This window comes from Acomys minous (assembly GCF_964271855.1).
Source record: "Acomys minous genome assembly, chromosome: 11".
Lineage (NCBI taxonomy): Eukaryota > Metazoa > Chordata > Mammalia > Rodentia > Muridae > Acomys > Acomys minous.
The window spans coordinates 110,622,360-110,642,930 of record NC_140492.1 but is presented as its reverse complement, the minus strand read 5'-3'; the positions used below and the strand labels follow the sequence as shown (position 1 = coordinate 110,642,930).

At 38.4% G+C, this 20,571-nt stretch overlaps 1 protein-coding gene across 3 annotated transcripts in view; it reads left to right on the top strand.

The window, feature by feature from the left end:
* The window catches only part of DDX4 (DEAD-box helicase 4), a 58,012-nt gene extending 37,970 nt beyond the window's left edge, over positions 1–20,042 (top strand). For all 3 annotated transcript variants that reach the window (XM_084802061.1, XM_084802059.1, XM_084802060.1), the window contains 6 exons: positions 1,917–2,083; positions 14,705–14,850; positions 16,920–17,019; positions 18,109–18,379; positions 18,502–18,615; positions 19,350–20,042. In XM_084802061.1, the coding sequence (XP_084658187.1) occupies positions 1,917–2,083; positions 14,705–14,850; positions 16,920–17,019; positions 18,109–18,379; positions 18,502–18,615; positions 19,350–19,436 (885 nt within the window). In that variant the 3' untranslated portion in view covers positions 19,437–20,042. The remainder of the gene's footprint in view (positions 1–1,916; positions 2,084–14,704; positions 14,851–16,919; positions 17,020–18,108; positions 18,380–18,501; positions 18,616–19,349) is intronic.
* Positions 20,043–20,571: the final 529 nt, after the last annotated feature.

The following is a 20,571-nucleotide window of genomic DNA, read 5'->3' as shown; positions in this document are numbered from 1 at the left end:
GAGGAATACAGTTAATACTTTTATATAGTTTCATCTGTGTGCTGGTAAAGTAGTCTTTTTCTAAGACATTCTTTGGGGCATCAGTAACTTTATCTTCTATTAAAATATGTGAATGGTAGTAATATGATAATTTTAATTTTGTTAATTAGCTGGGCGCAGTCGTGCACACCTGTATTTCTAGCACTCAGGGAGGCAGAGGTAGGCAGATCTCTGTGAGTTCAAGGCCAGCCTGGTCTATAAAGTGAATCCAGGACAGCTAAGGCTACACAGAGAAAACTCTGTCTCAGAAAAAAATTTGTTTTTGTTAAAGTTGTTAATTTTCTAAGTCTTTGAAGAAGAGATTTTTAGGGCTATATATTTACTTGGGAATATCATACCCAATTATTATATCTCTTTCTTTGTTTTTTAAGATTTACTTATTTTTTATTTATACAGTGTTCTGTCTGCATGTATACCTGCACACTAGAAGAGGTCACCAGAACTCATTATAGGTGGTTGTGAGCTACCATGTGGTTGCTGGGAATTGAACTCAGGACCTTTGGAAGAGCACCCAGTGCTCTTAACCTCTGAGCCATCTCTCCAGCCCCAATTATTACTTCTTTTAATTCTTTAAGATCATGTTAATGAACTGCAGTAGATTATTTTATGTTCTCTAAAGGAGGTACTTAAAACATGTTCTTTTATGATAAATGTACCTCTAAAAAAGAAATTTGTTAAAGGCAGCTAGAGAAATCAATGTTAGATTTCTTACTAACCATCTTTGTAGTATCAAAGTCACTTGTAGTTCCAGGATAGCCAAGGCTATATAGAGAGATCCTGTCTCAAACCAAAAAAAAAAAAAAAAAAAAAGTTAATATAGTTTGAGTATTTCATGTTAGATTTTATTTTCTCACATCAAGGAGTTTGATTTCACCCTATGATATAGCATGAATCCATGCTGTCTAATACAAGTTAACTACTAGCTATATGTGACTACATATATTTTAAAATACAAAATTTAGTTTCACATTTATTCATGATTCAAACTATGTATGACTAGTGCCTAATAGGTTAAACACTAGAGATAAAACATTCAAGTAACTGCAGTAAGTGTCTAGGTTAAAGTATTACGGTAAATATGTTAGGAACTGTTTTTGTTTTTGTTTTTACTTTTTAATTAATGGGTTTTTTAGAGGCAGGGTTTCGCTTGTGTGTAGCCTTGGCAATACTGGACTTGTTTTGTAGAGCAGGCTGGGCTTCAGACTCACAGAGATCTGCCTGCCTCTGCCTCCCTGAGTGCTGAGATTATAGGTGTGTGCCTCTGTGTCCTGCTTAGGTTCTTTTAAATTTAATTTATAAAATAGTTTACATACTAGTAAAAGTTTAGATCAGCTATATTAATATTATCTATGGTGAGGCTAACAATTGTATGCCTTGACTTTCTATGTAGTAGGTAGGTTTTCTGCTGCTGTGATGAAACACCATGACCAAAACCAGCCTGAGCAGGAAAGGGTTCCACATTATAGTCCATCTTTGAAGGAAATTAGGGCAGGAACTCAAAACATAGCTGGAACTCGGAGGTAGGAAACTGAAGCTCAGGCCATGGAGGAAACCTGTTTACTGGCTTGCTTACTCCTTAGGATTTGCTCATCGTCCTTTCTTACAGCAACCCAGCACCACCAGACCAGAGGTGGCATCAAACAGTGTGAGCTGGACCCCCAACATAGATCATTAATCAAGAAAAGGCCCCAAAGGCCAGTTTGATGAAGGCATATTTTTTTCAACTGAGAGTCCCTTCCCAGATGATTCTAGCTTGTGTCAAGTTGACATAAATAGCCCCTAAGAGTACTTTTAAACAGTTGAATTGTGGTGCATATCTTAGCAAAATGTAAACTAGTATGCGTTTTCTGTTCTTGTCTTTGAAAATATCCTTAAAGATTGGTCTCAAGCAAGTCAAGTACTTAGTTTTGGATGAAGCTGATCGAATGCTGGATATGGGTTTTGGACCAGAAATGAAGAAGTTAATTTCTTGTCCTGGAATGCCATCAAAGGAACAACGCCAAACCCTTTTATTCAGTGCAACCTTTCCAGAAGAAATCCAGAGGTAAATATTTTTTTTCTCAAAAACAAAGGTGTGCATGGTAATGTGTTCCTTTGGTTCCAACACTTAGGAGACAGAGAAAGATGAATCTCTGAGTTGAAGGCCAGCCAGGGTTACATAGTGAGACTGTCTCAGAATTAATTACTTTAGGGATAGGTAAAGTGCCTGTCGTTCAGGTGTGAAGACCTGAATTTAACCCTCAGCACACATACACAATGTCGGCTTGTTAACTCCAGTGCTGAGGGTGCAGAGATAGGCCAATTCCTGTAGCCTGGTAGGCAGGTCCCAGATTTCAGTAAGAAACCCTGTCTCAGAAAACAAGGTTGACCTCTGACCTGCACATGTACAACCACACACAAACATGCAGATGTATGGACATGTGAGCACACCTGCATGTACACATATACATAATAACATAGGTATTTACCAAGTGAAAGCAATGTGAATATTCTGGGTTTAGATAGTTTAATTGCTTTTTTAAAGCAAAATTTATACATCCAATACAAAAGTAGGTGTATGCTTTAAAGTTTGCCACTTTTCTTTATATTTCCAACTTCTTTTTCTGACTTTGCATTATGATCAGAGTCTCAGCCTCTCTCTTCCCCCTCCCGTGTGTGTGTGTGTGTATGTGTGTAGCTGGAAACGGATAAGTGTTATAAAAGTTACTTTCACTGTGCCTTATTTTTAATCCTAAATGTATAGGATTTAAGAGAATTGAGCTTTGGTAGAAAGTTCACATACCAATTACTGACAGACACTTGGGGATCATCCTGTGTATCCTGTGGTTTTATGAATTCAGGGACTGGGATGGCACATCCCTCATAGGATGGCTTTTCTACCAGCTAGTCCCTTACTTGGCACAGGGAGCCTAGAGAGTCTAGGCAATGCCAGTAGCCTAGACTCTGTAGAATTCTTGCTTGTTTGTCTGATGGAACTGTTCTCTTTCAGAACTAGGAACTCTGTTCCTCCCCATCTAAGAAGGAGAGGTCAGGAAGCAGAGATTTTCTCAGTGGATTGACTCACTGGGGAAATAATGGTAGATTATCATCTCTGGCTTCCACATCATATAAAGATCCTGTTTCATAAAAAGTTGTCTCCAGGGTGGTCCATTGGCTATTCTTTCCACAGAAAACACAGTTCTCACAGGCTTGGAGGCTGTAGGAGGGCTGGCTGTGATGTAACCTGTGGATCCTAGAATACAGACCTGCTTCTTTGATGCAAAGTTGGTCTCTTGCCTCACAGAATACTGTGTGGAATCTTGTGCTAGTGTATCAAACTCCACAGGTTCTTGGTTTGGTTTGGCATTGGCCTTTGATTTGTTTTACTTATGTGATCAAAACTTTCCAAAGAAATTAGAAAGATCTTTATTGTAGAAAAACGAAATCGTAGAGCATTACAACAGTTTCTTAGTGGTACTTAAGATAGTCATTTCTTTTTCTAAAATTATTTTGTGTATGTGGGTGCTTTGTCTGCATGTATGTTTGTGCCATGTGTATGTAATGCCTGAGGAGGTCAAAAGACATTGGGAATGGAGTTACAGGCAGTTGTGAGCTACCATATGGGTGCTGGTCCACGAGAAGGGCAGCCTGCGCTCGTAACTGCTCAGCTGTCTCTTCAACTCCACTAATCAACAGTGTATAGTGCTTTCATAGTAAATGAGTCATGTTTGGTTCTTAACCTGGGACATATATGAGAAATAGAAGATCTCTTGATTTTAAATTATTTACATTTTGATTCTGGATTTGTTTTTGTTTTATAAAGTGATTTGTTAGTGATTGCATTGTATTTTAAATTTGAAATAGAGTGCCAACATTCCTATCAGTGTTGATAATATGAAGTAGACATTAACCTAACCAATTAGAAGATAATATTTCTGCTGCTGTTCCTTTTAAGATTTTCTTCAAAATAGCAAAGTATTTTTGTTTTGGTGTGGTTTTGCGTTTTTTGGTTTTTTGAGACAGGGTTTCTCTGTGTTGCCTTGGCTGTCTTGGGCTTGCTTTATAGACCAGACTGGCCTCAAACTCACCGAGATCTGCCTGCCTCTACCTCTCAGAGTGCTGGGATTACAGGCGTGTGCCACCATGCCTGGCTAGGAAAGTATTTTTATGTTGACCACTCAAAATGATTCATGTATACTACTGTCACTAGTGGTATGTGTGGATCTTTTGTGAGTAATGTTTGATTATTAGCCTTGGATATACGTGATAAGTAGAAGATCTCTTGATTCTAAATTATTTACATTTTGTTTCTGGATTCATTTTTTTAAAAAAATTAAAATTAATATATGTATACTATATTTACATCATTACTCCCCTCTTCCCTTTAGCTACTCCTATATCCTTATTCACTCTGAAATTCAGGGCCTCTTTTTCTTTATTGTTTTGTTATTGTTGTCTTTATTATTGTTATATATACATTATTTCTCTCCCTACACCCCCCCCCACACATGTATATGTATTAGGACTGGCCACTTAGTATTGGATAATTAATTGAGACTCTTTCTTGAGGAATATTGTTTCTCCTTCTCTTAGCAGTCATTAATTGCCGTAGCTCTTCATCTAGCTGTGGGGCCTTGTGGGAGCTCCCCATCTAAACTAGCATGGCAACTGATGGTGTCCTTGTGGAGATCTCATTTAGCTAATCCTATTGTTGAAACTTCCTAGTGATAGTTTCCTTGACATGTACAGAGTTTGACAGCAGACAGACCTTGGCTATTAGAATTCCCCACACCTTTTTTTTTTTTTTTTTTTTTTGGTAATATTCCCTGAGCTTTAGTTGGAGGAGTTATCTTGTAGATTTATCAGTTGGGGCTGGGCATCCCATGGCCAGTTATCTGAAGTTTGACCAGTTGTGCTTTTCTATAATGGTCTTTTTCTGCTGTAAGAAAGAAGCTTCTTTGGTGGCGAATGAGAACCACACTTGTATGGTAAGTATTTAGAATGCTTCTAGAAATTATCCTGGTTTAGTAAAACAGCAAATAACAAGGTTTCCTTTAGGGTCTATGGCCTTAATACCAGGCCTGAATCCTGTCTTACTGAATGGGCCTTAACTCCAGTGAAGACAGCTGTTGGTTATCCTCGGGGAATAAATGCCACTGTTGCACCTCTGCTGATATTTTTCAGTGCTGGTCATTATTGGGGTTTGTAAGTATCACAACTGGGTGGTGTCTTGCCCTGAGGGCACCATTCCCTTTATCCCATTCAATATCTGGCCTTTCTTTAAACCTCTTTTCTTGAGCACAGGAATGGTCTTCATCATTATATACCCTGGTGTTCTTTTCCTCCTCAAGTACATTTTTAATTTCTTCCCCACCCCATTTGTTCTTTCATTGTAGATCTCCATAAGAATGATCATTAATAACCACATGACACAGTCAGTACTAGGCTGTCTTGAAATTTCATCTGCCAGTGACATTAGTCTAAAATTCTTAAATTTAGCCTCTGGCAGATTTTTTGGACAAAGGCAAAAGCAGGAACATTCTTTGCCAAAATATCATAGGAATGGTCTTTAGGACAGTTGATACTGTTCTTTGAGTGGTGCCTCTACTGTGCACATTTCTGTCAGAACTCTTTATTTCCCATGCTCCACTAAGCTCCTCTGCTTAAGCATCCAATTTTGGATTCCTAATCCAAAATCCTGAAGTTGACATTCCACCAACAAGCAGCATGGCCAGGCAGTGCACCACTCCCTGGTGCCAACTTCTGTTGCTGGGATGAAAACACGACTGAGGCAACTTTTAAAAGAAGGCACTTAATTGGAGGGCTTGCTTATCATTTCAGGAGGTTATCCCATGACCATCGTGGTGGTCTGATCGTTGGCCGGCAGGCAGGCATGGTTGCTGGAGCAGTAGCTACGGGCTTATATTCTGATGTGTAGGCGGCAAAGAGTTAGAGACTGGGCCGTGTGGGCTTTTAAAACCTCAAAGCCCACCCTAAATAATATAATTCTCCCAACAAGACCACACCTACCCCAACAGGCCTACACCTCCTTATCTTTCACAAACAGTACCACTAGCTGGGGACCATGAGTTCACACTTATAAGTGTATGGAGACCGTTCTCATCCACAGCCTCTGAAAGCTAGTCCTCTGGGAGGAGGTTTCCAGGTCATATCTAGCTTGATTTCTTCCAAGTCCACTGTTTGAAGTTGAACTCTTCAGCCATGGGGACTTAACTTCAGATCTGTGAGGCAACCAATGTTTTGGGGACTCCATTGGCTAACAACTCAAAAAGAGGGTTTTCATACTGGATATTGGGGGCTCACCCCAAGTATTCATTGCCTGCATTAAAATTTTACCTGTTGCCTATTCTCTGCCTATTTTTATTTTAATTTAATTTAATTTTATTTTAAAGATTTATCTATTTATTATTATGTATACAGTGCTCTGCCTGAATGTATACCTGCAGGCCAGAAGAGGACATCAGATCACAATATAGATGGTTGTGAGGCACCATGTGGTTGCTGGGAGTTGAACTCAGGACCTCTGGAAGAGCAGCCAGTGCTCTTAACCTCTGAGCCATCTCTCCAGCCCTCTGCCTAGTTTTTAATCTTTGTAATTTAAAATTATATTTCTCTTAAGTGTGTGGTATATGCATGTATGTTTGTACAGGTACCATTTGGGCATGCCTGTTGACATCAGAGGACAGTATCTTCCATTTTGTGGTTTGAGATAGGTTCTCTCACTGAGCCTGAAACTCCGATTGGCCTAGGCTGGCTGGTCAGTGAGCTCTGGGGATCTGCCTGTCTGTGCTGCCAGAGCTGGAATTACAGATTCATGCTGCTGTGGCCAGATTTTGGCATGGACACTGGCGATCTGAACTCAGATCCTTGGGTTGGGGGTGGGGCTGGGGACCCGGCTGGTGGCCATAAGCCCCAGCAATCCTCTTGTTTCTGCTTCCCACAGAGCCCTTTCTATTTTTAAATTAAACTTTGCACTTCCAAGAAGCTACATGAGATGTTTATCTTTCTCCATATAGATTATTTTGTTTAACAGTTCTATCCATTTTTCTGCAAATGTGGGCAGTGAGATTAATTCCTTATATGGAGTGCTGCAAATAACTCAACACTAAACATGGATATTCGGTGTCTTTTGTATGCTGACTTCATTTCTTTTAGGAATGATACAGCTGGATGTCATGTCATGGTAGTTTAGGAAGTTGTTGCTCGTGCCAGTATCCTGAGGAGTTGTTTGCCTTTTTTCTAGTAGTTTCAGAATTTTAGGTGTCTGGTTGTGTTGAATTGATTTCTGTACAAGGTTAGAGGTGCAGGACTAATTTCAGTGTTCTACATGTAGTTAGCTTTCCCAAAACCATTCATTGACACTCCCCCGCCCCCAGTGGTTTTTGTGTGTTTGTTTTGTTTTATTTTTAAGATAGGGTCTTACTATATTGTCCTATCTTAAAGACACAGAGTTTCACCTGACTCTTCCCAGGTTCTGGGATTAAAGGTATGTGCCACCAAACCTGGTACTTTGCAGTGTGCTGTTGACGCCTTTATTGAGTGAGATTCACTTGATTGTAGATGTGTACATTCACTTTTGGGTCCTTTACTTTATTCCTCTGTGAGTCTGATTTTATGCTACTACCATGAAGTTTTGTTACTATGGCTTGTATTATATTTTTGAAATCAAGTATAAAGACTTCAAATCTTTGTGTTGCTTATCTCTACTATTGCTATGGGGTAAATATACAGGATGGCTTGTTAGAACCCTTCTCACTGTGCCTTCCTGGGGTCAGGTCATCATCTGGGGATTTTCAGGCACTCTATTACTTAATTTGAAGTATCTGCTAAAGTTCAAGCAGGACTGGCTGGTAGGTGGATAAAGTCCAGTTTATTTTGGTTGTGCTTGGTGGTGTATTTCAGTAGCAAAATTTGCTACCCAACATGCTCAAAGGGTCAAGCTCCATCCCCAGCACTACACCAAAGCAATCAAACAACCACAGATTGAAACAAATCAAAGATAATCAAAGTAAAAAATAACTACCTCAACAACAACAGAAGAGAACGTAGCAAAACACAGAACTGGAATGTTAGACATAAATTAATTTTATGAAGGAAGAAAAATCTTAAATGTCAAAAGAAATAGGCAAAAATAATCTAAAGAGGAGGAGGAAAAATTAATTACTAAAAGAAGAAGGAAAGAAAAATGCATATCTTAAAGTAAAACAGCAGTGATAGAAAGTCTTAATAAAAGCCTTTCTTCTCTTGTGGTTGACCATTTAGGCAAGAGTGGATATGGCAACTCAAGATGGTCAGAGCTTCCTTTTGTGTCTTCGTAGGCTGTGGCTCTTGGGAAGAGCAAATGCTCAAGATGATTGGCAAGAATAGTTGGAACCCCTCCCAGTTGCCTAGCATGTCAGTGTGAACTGTGTAGAAATAGAGGGTTTTCTCCTTCAGTGCTTCATCCAGCACTATTTGACATGGCTAGGCCAGGGCTGATGCTGCCCACATGGAGGGCAGAGAGCATTGATCAGCTTACAACTACTATCCATGCTGGATCGAGGTTGGGGAGCTTCCATAAATCCATCTCTTTTAATTCTGATGTTCTAAAGTTGGAAATGATATGCCATGGCTATTGTACTTCAGAAATCCTGTAGCTGGCTTCCAAGATACCAGTATGAAGAGGGAACACAAAGTATTTTCCTAAAGCATGGAACTTTCAGTGGCTTTTTCTGTTTTCTTTTTCTTGTTGTTGGATTCCCTCTTGCCCATTATTAATTTAATCACTTTACAGCCTGATCTCAGCCCCCTCCCTCCTCTTCTCCCAGTCCCACCCTCAGACCCCCCCTACCCCCCCCCACCAATGGTACAAACCCACCCTAGCATATCAAGCCTCAGTAGGACTAAGTGCACCCTCTCCCACTAAGGCCAGACAAGGCAGCCCAGCTAGGGGAAGTGGATCCAAAGCCAGGCAACAGAGTCAGAGACAGCCTACTCCATTTGTTAGGGGACCCACATGATGACAAAGCTGCACATCTGCTACATATATGTAGAATGGCTCAGGTTAGTTTACTCTGTAGGTCTTCTTGTAGTGTCCTTGACCCTTCTGGCTCCCACAGTCCTTGCCCCACTCTTCCACAAGAGTCCCCAAGTACGTTGTTTGGCTCTAGATCTCTGCATCTCTTTCCATCAGCTGCTGGATGAAGCCTCTCAGAAGACAGTTAAGCTAGGTTCCCATCTGCAAGCATAGCAGAGTAACATTGAAAGTCAAAGGGTTGGCTCTCTCCTATGGGATGGGTCTCGGAATTGGGCCAGTCATTGCTTGGCCAGTCCCTCAATCTCTGCTCCATCTTTATTTCTCTACGTCTCGTAGGCAGGACAAAATTTAGGTTAAAAGTTTTGTGAGTGGGTTGGTTTCTCCCTTCCTCACTGGAAGTCCCACCTGAGTACAGGAGGTGGCTGCTTCAGGCTCCACATTCCTTTGCTGCTAGGAGTCTCAGCTAGGGTCACCCCCATAGGTTTCCTGGAGCTTTTCCCCCTCCCAGAGACACCCTCCACTAATTTCTGTTGTCTCTCTCTCAGTACTTTCCTCTCTCCCCACACCTGATCTCTACCTTCATTCCATTCCCACCCCCTCTCCGACCCAGTTTCCTCCCTTCATCCACTTCAGATGTATATTTCCCCTTTTGAGTTAGATTCAAACATCCTCCCTTGGGTGGTCCTTGTTACTTATCTTCCTTGGGTCTGTGGATTATAGCATGCCTATTCTGTACTTTATGCCTAATATCCACTTATAAGTGCATACATACCATGGATATGTTTATGGGTCTGGGTTACCTCAGTTGGGATAATATTTTCTAGTATCATCCATTTGCCTGCAAATTGCATAATAGCTTTGTTTTTAATATCTGAGTAGTATTCCATTATGTAAGTTTACCACATTTTCTTTGGTTGAGGGACATCTAGGTTGTTTCCAGTTTCTGGCTACTATGAAGAAAGCTGCTATGAACGTAGTTGAGCAGCTGTTGTGGTATGGAGGAGCATCTTTTTGGTATAGTGGTCTTGAGGTAGAGCCATTCCCAATTTTCTAAGAAACCACCAGATTGATTTTCAAAGTGGTTATATAAGGTTTCATTCCTACCAGCAATGGAGGAGTGTTCCCCTTTCTCCACATCCTTGACAGCATGTGCTATCACTTGAGTTTTTGATATTAGCCATTATGATAGGTGTAAGATATCATCTTGGAGTTGTTTTGATTTGCATTTTCGTGATACTAAGGATGCTTGAACATTTCTTTAAGTGCTTCTTGCCTATTTAGAGATTTCTTAATTGCGAATTCTCTGTTTAGCTCTGTACCCCATTTTTAAATTGTGTTATTTGGTTTGGTGGGAATAATATATATATTCAATATATATTGGATATCTGTCAGATGTTGGGTTGGTGAAGATCTTTTCCCATTCTATAGGCTGCCATTTTGTTCTGTTGATGTTGTCTGTTGCCTTGCAGAAGCTTTTCAGTTTCATGATGTCTTTTTGATTAATTGTTGATCTTAGTGTCTGAGCTGTTGGTGTTCTGTTCAGGAAGTTGTCTCTTGTACCAATGAATTTAAGGCTGTTCTCACTTTCTTTTCTATTAGATTCAGTGTATCTCGTTTTGTGTTGAGGTCTTTGATCCATTTGGATTTGAGTTTTGTTCAGGGTGGTAAACATGGATCTATTTCATTCTTCTACATGCACACATTCATTGAAGATGCTTTCTTTTCTTCCATTGCATGGATTTGGCTTCTTGTTGAAAATCAAGTGTCCCTAGGAGTGTGGGTTTATTTCTGGGCTTTCAGTTCAATTCCATTGATCAACCTGTCTGTTTTTATGCCAATCTATGTTTTTTTTTTTCAATTAACTATTGTTCTGTAGTACAGCTTGAAATCAGGGATGGTGATACCTCCAGATGATCTTTCTGCCTTTGTACAGGACTGTTTTAGCTATCTTGGGTTTTTCATTTTTCCATATGAAGTTGAGAATTGTTCTCTCAAGGTCTGCAAGTAATTGTGTTGCTATTTTGATGGGAATTGCATTGAATCTGTAGATTGCTTTTGGTAAGATGGCCATTTTCACTATGTTTAGTTTTACCTATCCATGAGCATGGGAAATCTTTCCGTCTTCTGGTATCTTCTTCAGTTTCATTCTTCAGAGACTCGAAGCTCTTGTCATACAGGTCTTTCTCTTGCTTGATTAGAGTTACACCAAGATACTTCTTCATGTTACTTGTGGCTATTGTGTTGCTTCCCTAATATCTTTCTCATCTCGCTTATTGCTTATATAGAGGAGAGCTACTGAGTGTTTTGAGTTAATTTTGTATCCAGCCACTTTGCTGAAGGTGTTTCTCAGCTCTAGGAGTTCTCTGGTAGGATTTTGGGGGTCACTTATGTTTGCTCTCATACCATCTGTGAATAGTGATACTTTGACTTCTTCCTTTCCGATACGTATCCCTTGATCACTTTTAGCTGTCCTATTGCTCTAGCTGTATTGAATAGATACAGAGAAAGTGGACAGCCTTTTCTTGTCCCTGATTTTAGTGGAACTGCTTGAAGTTTCTCTCCATTTAATTTGATGTTGGCATTGGCTTGCTGAATGGTGCCTTTATTGTGTTTAGTTATGCCCCTTGTATCCTTGATCTCTCCAAGACTTTTTAACATGAAGGGGTGTTGGATTTTGAAAAAGGCTTTTCAGCATCTAATGAGATGATCGTGTGTGGTTTTTTTCTTTCAGTTTGCCTATATGGTGGTTTACATTGATAGATTTTCGTATATTGCACTGTCCCTTCTCCAAGCTGAGTTCAAGGCAATACCCGCTTAATTCAGAAGCAGTGCTGTTAGATGGGAAACTATAGGGGAGTAAAATTTTCCGAGTTCAAGCTTAGGTAAAAGCTGCTCAGAATGATTTCCCTGCATTACAGCTAAGACTATTTGCTGTGCAGTATAAGGAACTTCTCCATGAGCCAGGTTGTAGGCCATTGTCTATTCAGGCTGCGCTTGTGCAGAGTGCTCAATTCTTTGCCAGAGGCGTTCACTTTCATTTCTGACCAGCTCTTTGCCAGGATGCTTTGCGATCTATAGTAGAAGGCACTGATGCTCTGTTTCACTATCCAGGATCTGTGTTTCTCTAGGTTTGTGACTGTTACTATTGAATTTCAGTGCTTTTCCACAGCCACCCTCGTTTTGAAGTGGGTGGTCTTCACTTACTTTGATTCAGTCAGAGAAGAGGGTGCTTGGTGCATTTTCTAATTTACCATCTTAAAGTTTTTCTCATTCAAAAATCTGAACCAGGGCAGTATAATATACATCTACTTCTGATGGCCTGTTGCAATTCCATGAATAGCAAAGTCAATTCTGAATTATCAGGAGTAAATTCAGCAGTTTCTATAGGCAGAACAACTTTTTCTGCATATTGAGTCAGTAATTTATTAAGAGATTCAGGACAGTCTAACAGCACCATCAGGATTGCATACTGTAGGCTCCAACTTTTCCAAACCTATTCTATTTGGGGGTCTTTAAATGCTTATACCTCCCTTCCAACGCACCCACCCTAGATAGGAGAGAAAGGAGGTTTATGGGAACAGGGAAGTAGACCTTGTTGAAATCCGTTCCTGGGAGCGATTCCCCGGTGTTTCTATCCACTACAGTGCAGTCTTCATTCTCGTCTCCCTGGAACTCTCTCAAAGCTGTTCTTATCACGTGATCTCTTTTGTCAGCCACAGACTTTTCTATTTAATTTAGTGGAGTACTTTTTCTTATAAAAAAGTTAGTGGTGACTCTTAATGAGGTTCAAAACTGAACCTACTTTCCACTTTAATTCTGCCTTTCCTTATTTGGATAATAGTATCATATTTTGAAGCCAAAATACTGTGAATCATGATAGTTCCTCCTCCACATTCCCTTAATTTTCTGATTTTGAAAAATTATTCACATTATTTGAAAATTAATCAAATCTAAGGTCCTTACTTGATGCTCCTGTGGATGGAGCCTACACTTTTTGAGGGCTCTTCTACATAGGTTTTACTTCATCTATGTCCTGCCCATGTCTCGTGTGGAAGAAACTGTAGGAAGCACTGCACATTTCTTGACGTTTAATATCTGTGCAGTAAATGCTAACTATTCTAATGCAGAATTTAAAACACAATATATTTGTCCTACTTGAGGCTGATGCCCAGTATTCATCTCTGTGCTCTTAATGCCATTAGTGCCTGAGTAAGTGGAGGGTGACAGATACTAAGAATTTCACTTGCCTGGGAGAGAGGGTGTTAACTCTCTCCCAGAAGGAGGTATATTAAAAAAATAACATTCTGAAAACATATGCATACAATTTATAATATGTGATACTTAACATTCTATAGAGTGGTTAGGCTGTGTTTATGTATTTATGAATGAATGTACATACACACATACATATATGCACTATGTAACAACAATTTAAAGACCATAAATTTGAAAATGGGCAGGGTAGAGAGGGCTGTATGGAAGAGTATAGAGGGAGAAAAGAGAAGGAGGAAATGAAATAATTTTTTAAATTAAAAAAAAGAATTAGAGGAAACTAAGAAACATTTTTTTATAGCAAGAGGATAGCTAAGGAGAAAGAAGAAGCAGTGATTTATCTAGGTTTTGGGTATGTTGAATCAGCTATTTTGTGACATTCAAGGAAACAACTAAAAATAAGGGACTGCTATGCAGGCTGGTAGAATTTACTAAAGACTTGTGCCCTCCTTACTTAGCCCTAAAAGCCCAGCTACCTTACTTGGCAGTGTCCCCTAGAGTTGCACGTATAGATGCTGTAACATAGCGCCTTTCAGTTGCCAGCTGATAGTAAATTATTGTGTGTCAAAGTGTTGATCCATTCAGTGTTTCAGGCAACCTTGCACAACTTAATTCTTCATGGCCCTTAGGCCTCATTTTTCTTTAGTATTGTGACATGAAAATATTGACCTGTAATCTGGTTTACTCATAATCATTTATTTAAAGAATGGTAGCATAAGTAATATTTCATAAAACAAATTGAGCAGTAGCATGTATTCATACATGTTGAGATTAGAATAGAGCTGGGCTTTAGGTTTACATTTCAGTCAGGTTTTCCTTCCTCTTCTTCCCTCCCTTTTATGAGACAGGGTTTCATCCCAGACTGGCCTCAGACTCACTATGTAGCTAAGGGTGATCTTGAGCTTCTGGGGCTCATCCTGCCTCTATCTCCTATGCTGAGATTATAGGCAAGTACCACCACAACCTAGTTTATTTGGTGCTGGTAATCAAACACAGGGCTTTGTTCATGCCAGAGGAGCACTCTATCAATTGAACTGCGTCTCTGCCCAGGCCCCCTTACAGTTCAGTTTTTAATTTTAAAAAGTTCTTCTTGTTGTAGTCACTACTGTAGTTCACATTTTACATAACTTTTCATAGACAGGGAATTTACTCAAAATTCCTGTGTATATAAGCTGACACAAATGTTTTTGCTACTAAGTGTATATTTTAAAAATCTTAACATTTTATCCTGTCTTTGAAAATGATACTTGGATGATACAAGTAACGACTTCACCACTGTTCCATGTTGCTGTCTAGTTAATACGGAATGACATTAGCAGGACTGAAATAGCACTAGTGGACACGGGTAAGCTAAAGAGTAATATTTTTTCTTTTAAGATTGGCTGGGGAGTTTTTAAAGTCGAATTATTTGTTTGTTGCTGTTGGACAAGTTGGAGGAGCTTGCAGAGATGTTCAGCAGACTGTTCTTCAAGTCGGCCAGTATTCAAAAAGAGAAAAACTTGTTGAGATTCTACGAAACATAGGTACATTTAATATAATTTTGTCATGATTCTGGATTTTAAAACATTACTTGGTTTTTAAATGATATTGTTTTGTATAACTTAATAGATCTTATTTTTCTGTAAATCTTTTATAGATGACTTTATGACTTAGTTTTTATATAAATTATATAAAATATTTATTCTATAAAAATTGAATATAGAAGATATTTGAGATTAATTTAACAACACTTGGCTGAAATGTATTTTAGCAGAAATACATATGTACATTACATGTATGTATGCTATATTTCTAATACATTGGAAAACTAGAAAGGCTGATGACAGCACACTGTTTTTAGTACTGTAGCTCTGTTGAGCACCATGTATGTTTCTTCATGCTTTGAGAAACTGAGGCAGGCGGATTGTGAGTTTGAGAGCAGCCTTTGGCCCCACATAGCAAGATGCAGTCTTCAAAGGACAAACAACTTCAACTCGCATTTCAGGCTCCTCATTTCTTGCCTACTAATGAATCTTTCCATATCCATAGGATGTAAAGTGTTTCAGGGCTGCAGGATACTTGAGAATCTAATTCTTTCATAATACCCATGAGAAAAATTTTTCTCTGCCTTCAAATTGTTTTTTATCTTAGGTTGCTTGTTTTGCTGTGTTTGCTGGAAGTAGCTTTGTTTTGTGCAGGCAATACTTGGTATGGCCATCTTGATGGCTGCTTACATGCTGTAGTTTGCCTTCACTTTCTTTCTCCTACTTCAGTAATTTGACTTCAGTGTGAACGCCAGTGTTGAGGCAGAGAAAGGAGGAGTCAGTTGTAATAATGAACAGAAAGAAAAGCTGGAAATGTGAATTAGCAAGTACTTAAAGGCTTTTATTTCACTTTCCCAGGTTAATTTTTAGACAAGGTCTTGCTGTGCCTGTCTGAATGCCCTAGACCTCTGTGTAGACCAGGCTGTTCCAGCATGTGAGGTGATCCTCCTGCCTCCTCTTCCCCAGTGTTGGGATTACAGGCTTGACCCACCATGCTGAGCTCTGATTTATACTGGTTTATAATGTATTTGCTATTACTCCCCTCTCTTTCTCCCTTTTTCTCTCCCCTCTTTCCAGCCCTACCTCCCATCTGCCTGTCTGTTCCCTGCTGATCTTGCCTCAGCTTCCAGAGCGCTGTGACTGCAAGTGTGATTCATACTACCCAGCTTAGAAAAACTTGGAAATAAAATACTTATTTTGAGATGAACAGCTTTATCAGATGTTTCCGAACACTAATAACATATAAAAGTGGAAAACTAGTTGTGATTCACATAACATTTTAATAGTTTCACATGTTAACACACTTAATTCTCTCTAAATAGACAATGAGAGCAGGTGCTTTATTTTTTTATTTTCAATATCTGGTGTAGTGACAGGCAACCATGAAATTCTTGTAATATGTGACATAAACTGACAAGGAGGTTAAGACAGAGTGCTCATGAGCTGCACCCATTCTTCCTTATGCTAAGCTGTAGGGCTCGTACCATCTTTCCTTTTCAGCATTTTATAGAGTAACCCCTCATACAGAATAATCTATGGCAGTTAGTACTTTAATCTAGCAAGTAAATACTACTTAATGAGTTAAGCCTTGGTATCAGGGTGGCAGTTAATTTTGTATCATGTTCTGGGAATGAAAGGATTTGAATTAAGAGGTAACATTGGGACTAGACTATAGAGTTTAGCCTCTCAGGGTCACATGTATTACTGTAAATGCCTTGACCAGTCTAGGTGGGATGAAAGATTGGATTATTGTTGGAAGTAATAGACATGTATAGGAAATGGACAGGCAAAAGAGACCGAGACAGATTTGTAATTGCTGAGAGACGGTAGGAAGTTAATTACATTTACTTAAGAGAAGAAGGCACAGTTATTATTTTTTAAAATCCATCTAATAGGAAAGAAGTTGTTTCTTTTCTTGACATCCATCTATTCAGGAAATACTTTGTCCAAATCAGGTGCTGGCAGTACAGTTGTCTCAGTTGTGGCTGAGACAAATTATCTTGCTCTAATGTTCGTTTTTTTTCTTTCTTAGTTTTGTAGTTTGGATATTAATAATTTTGTTTTTGTAGGTGATGAAAGAACTATGGTTTTTGTTGAAACCAAGAAAAAAGCAGATTTCATTGCAACTTTCCTTTGTCAAGAAAAAATATCAACTACAAGTATTCATGGGTGAGTACATTAACAAGATTTTCTATTAAAAATAAGTTTGGTTCGCTATTAAAAAGGCATGCTCATGAAATATTTTGGCCAGTGAGAAACTGCAAATATGGACAATGTGTCTCATAGATTCTGTCACATAGTGAGACAAAATCTTAGTTTGTATCTGTATATTCTGTTTGCACAAATAAAATAGCTTAGGGATCCATTTCTCAGACCATGTGTTCCTCATTCAGAAATACATGGCTGTTGTCATTAATGTGATTTTAGTACTAGGATTAGGATTCATGATTCTGTATCTCAACTGTTAACTCTCTTATTTCTTTTTTCCTCTCATATCAGGGAACTGCATCAATAGCTAGGAGTTATTCTTCATTGTTTTAAAACTGTGTATTATTTTAGTATTGTTCTTATGTGTGTGTTCCCACTACCTTGTGCATGTGGAGGTCAGAGAAGAACTTTTCAGAATTGGTTCTCTCCCTCTATATGAGTTTCAAAGGTAGAATTCAATTTAGCCTTGGGCGCAGGACCTTACTGGCTAAGTCACTGGCCCTTCGTTCTTTATGTTTATAAGAACTTTGTTTTTATAGGTAGGGACAGACAAGCTAAAAGTGCCTCAAACTCTTCATGAGTGGGAACTTGTCAGGAGAGGTCCTTAAGGGCTCTGGCTCTTAGATTTAAAATTACTTTTTATGCTGAATCTAATCTTTCTAATGTCTGACTTTTTGAAAAGGTGGAATACTGAAAAAGGCACATTAACACCAATTTATTGGTACTTTACTAGAAGATCTAAAATAATTTTTGAATATGTAGAACTCTGGAATTGTGCTTTAAGACTTTTTTTTCAGCAATCATTACTGCCCCAAGAGTAGAAATGACAAGTTGGATCACTGGAATTGACCGTCTGCTCCTGTTAGATGTTTCTTACTCCATCTGCTAAGAGGGTGGCTGTGTCTACTAAAGACTGCGGAGAAGGTTGGGGCTGGGGGCGCTGATAGTAACTAATACAAAGTGCTGTGACTTTTACTTTTAAAATACACTGGTTAATGAACTTTAATAAATTCCTCAAAAGTAGCTCTAATGCAAACTTTTATTTTTTAGTGATCGGGAGCAGAGGGAGCGAGAGCAAGCCCTAGGAGACTTCCGCTGTGGGAAGTGCCCGGTTCTTGTTGCTACTTCAGTGGCTGCCAGAGGGCTCGACATTGAAAATGTTCAACATGTTATCAATTTTGATCTTCCTTCTACTATTGATGAATATGTTCATCGAATTGGGCGTACTGGGCGTTGTGGAAATACTGGCAGAGCGATTTCTTTTTTTGATACTGAATCCGATAATCACTTAGCACAACCTCTAGTTAAAGTACTGTCAGATGTAAGTTTAAGCATTTAATTTTGCAACTTTAAATATTTAAAATTGAATAGTTCTTTGTTGTTGAGAAATATTTTACAATTTTTGAGATTTCATGTTGCATAAGAAATTTTTGTTTTCTCAAGGCTCAACAGGATGTTCCTGCATGGTTAGAAGAAATTGCCTTTAGCACATATGTGCCTCCCGGCTTCAGTAACAGCACAAGAGGAGCTGTGTTTGCATCTGTTGACACTAGGAAGGTTAGTTGGGAAACATGAAGAAATGAATTTCTAATTACTCTTTGAAAATGTGCTTGAATCTGTGAGGTAATGTTATTTAATTAATCTAAAACTATCCTTTTAATACACACACATTTGAAGTTTATAGTTGAGCACCTCAGTTCCTTTTGCTGGTATTTATTGAGATCTTCTGAACTTTCTAGAAAATTCTCTAATTTTGGCCACATCATTAATACAGAATGCTAGAGCTGTGGGCTACAACTCTTACTGATAATGCCAGGTTTTGTTTGCAGTAGATCTTGGTATAGTAGAGTGTTGTAATGCCTATTTGAAATGTAATATTAACTTTTTATGCTCTCTAAAACCCAGTGACTTTAAAAATCATTATCTTGAGTTATTTTGTACAAATTAGAAGTCACATGTTTGTATGGGCTTTTTTTTCCCCCCAAATGAATCATTTTATAAGAAAGGCATTACTGGCTGGGCATGGTGGTGCACACCTTGAGTCCCAGCACTTGTTAGGTAGAGGCTGGTGGATCATTGTGAGTTCAAGGCCAAAGCTACACAGAGAAACTTTCTCCAAAGAAACAAACAAACAAAACAAGACAAAAAGAAAAGAAAGAAAGAAAAGAAAGTCATTACTTGCTTTGGATAGTGGAAGTAGAGAGTATGAGTGTCTGACGTCAGTCTGGATGATGTAACATGAGGGCTGTCATAACTTGTTTCTCTCATTTTTCTTTTCTTTTTAAAAAAAGAATTACCAGGGCAAGAACACTTTGAATACAACGGGGATTTCTTCTTCACAAGCTCCCAATCCAGTTGATGACGAATCATGGGATTAAAGCAAACAAACATACTTCAAGTCTGATAGTTCTGATACAGAGAAGAAAAACAGTTTTTATTTTTTAAATTTTAACTGAAGTGTGAAACCTGATATTCTTACATCTTCTGTTCATCTGTTCTTCCTCCCAACCCTTAAAGAAATAACCAGCTTCATTGATTAGTTATGTGAAATGCTGAAAGTTACAACATTGCAGTTACTGATACAAATGGTGTTAACTGGAAATATTAAAGCATTCTAAATGTTTTGCTTATTTCTAGTATATTCTTCAGAAAGTTAAGACATGTTTCATGTCCAAATGCTAAAGTGTTTATGGTCCTATAAAATAATCAATAGGATATGCTATACTCTTAGTTAATTATTGGGTCTAATTTCTATTTGATCCTTTAAAAGAATAGTGTGTTGGTACAATGTGATAACATGATTTTCATGAAACAGTGGAGACAGAAGCCTTTCAAAGTTATTTGATTTTTTAGATCATCAAACATGTAATTAAAATGGTTCAGTTTGCAGTGTTAGCTCTGTGCTTGGTAATATGACAAATGCTTGCTTTTATAATATACAGATTTTCCTTGGAAATAAAAAATAAAACACATTTCCCCCCTAAGTTTTTCAACAGCATTTTTCATTTTTCTTGTGGCATATTACAGTTCCTAGCTTTCATATTTGGAAATTTTGTTATTTTGTGAAATCAATGCAGTGGGCAAGAAGTTTTAAACAAAGCAAATATTAATGTATAACACCCATTAATACCAGGACATTACAATGAAAATTAGTCTCAGAATATAACCTACTTATTAACAAACAGAATGGTCAGTTTCATTATAATTTTTTATGTTTTACATTTAGGGGAAAGAATCCTGTCATGTTCATTCATTTTATATCTTGGATTTACCTACTCCATGCCATATTAAAAAATAATTCCATGTAAACTTTGAAAAATGCTTTATCCTTATTTTAAAAAGCCCAGACTACAAAGTATAGAATAAAAAAAATCTTTTTAGTTAGGAATTAGGTTGATTTGAAGCTCTGAGGACAGAAATCACAAAGGAAGAATAGATTGGCTAAAAATGTACTGAGCCTGTAGAAGAAGGATGACAGCTGGAGATGTATCACAGTGCATCAGTGTATGGCCC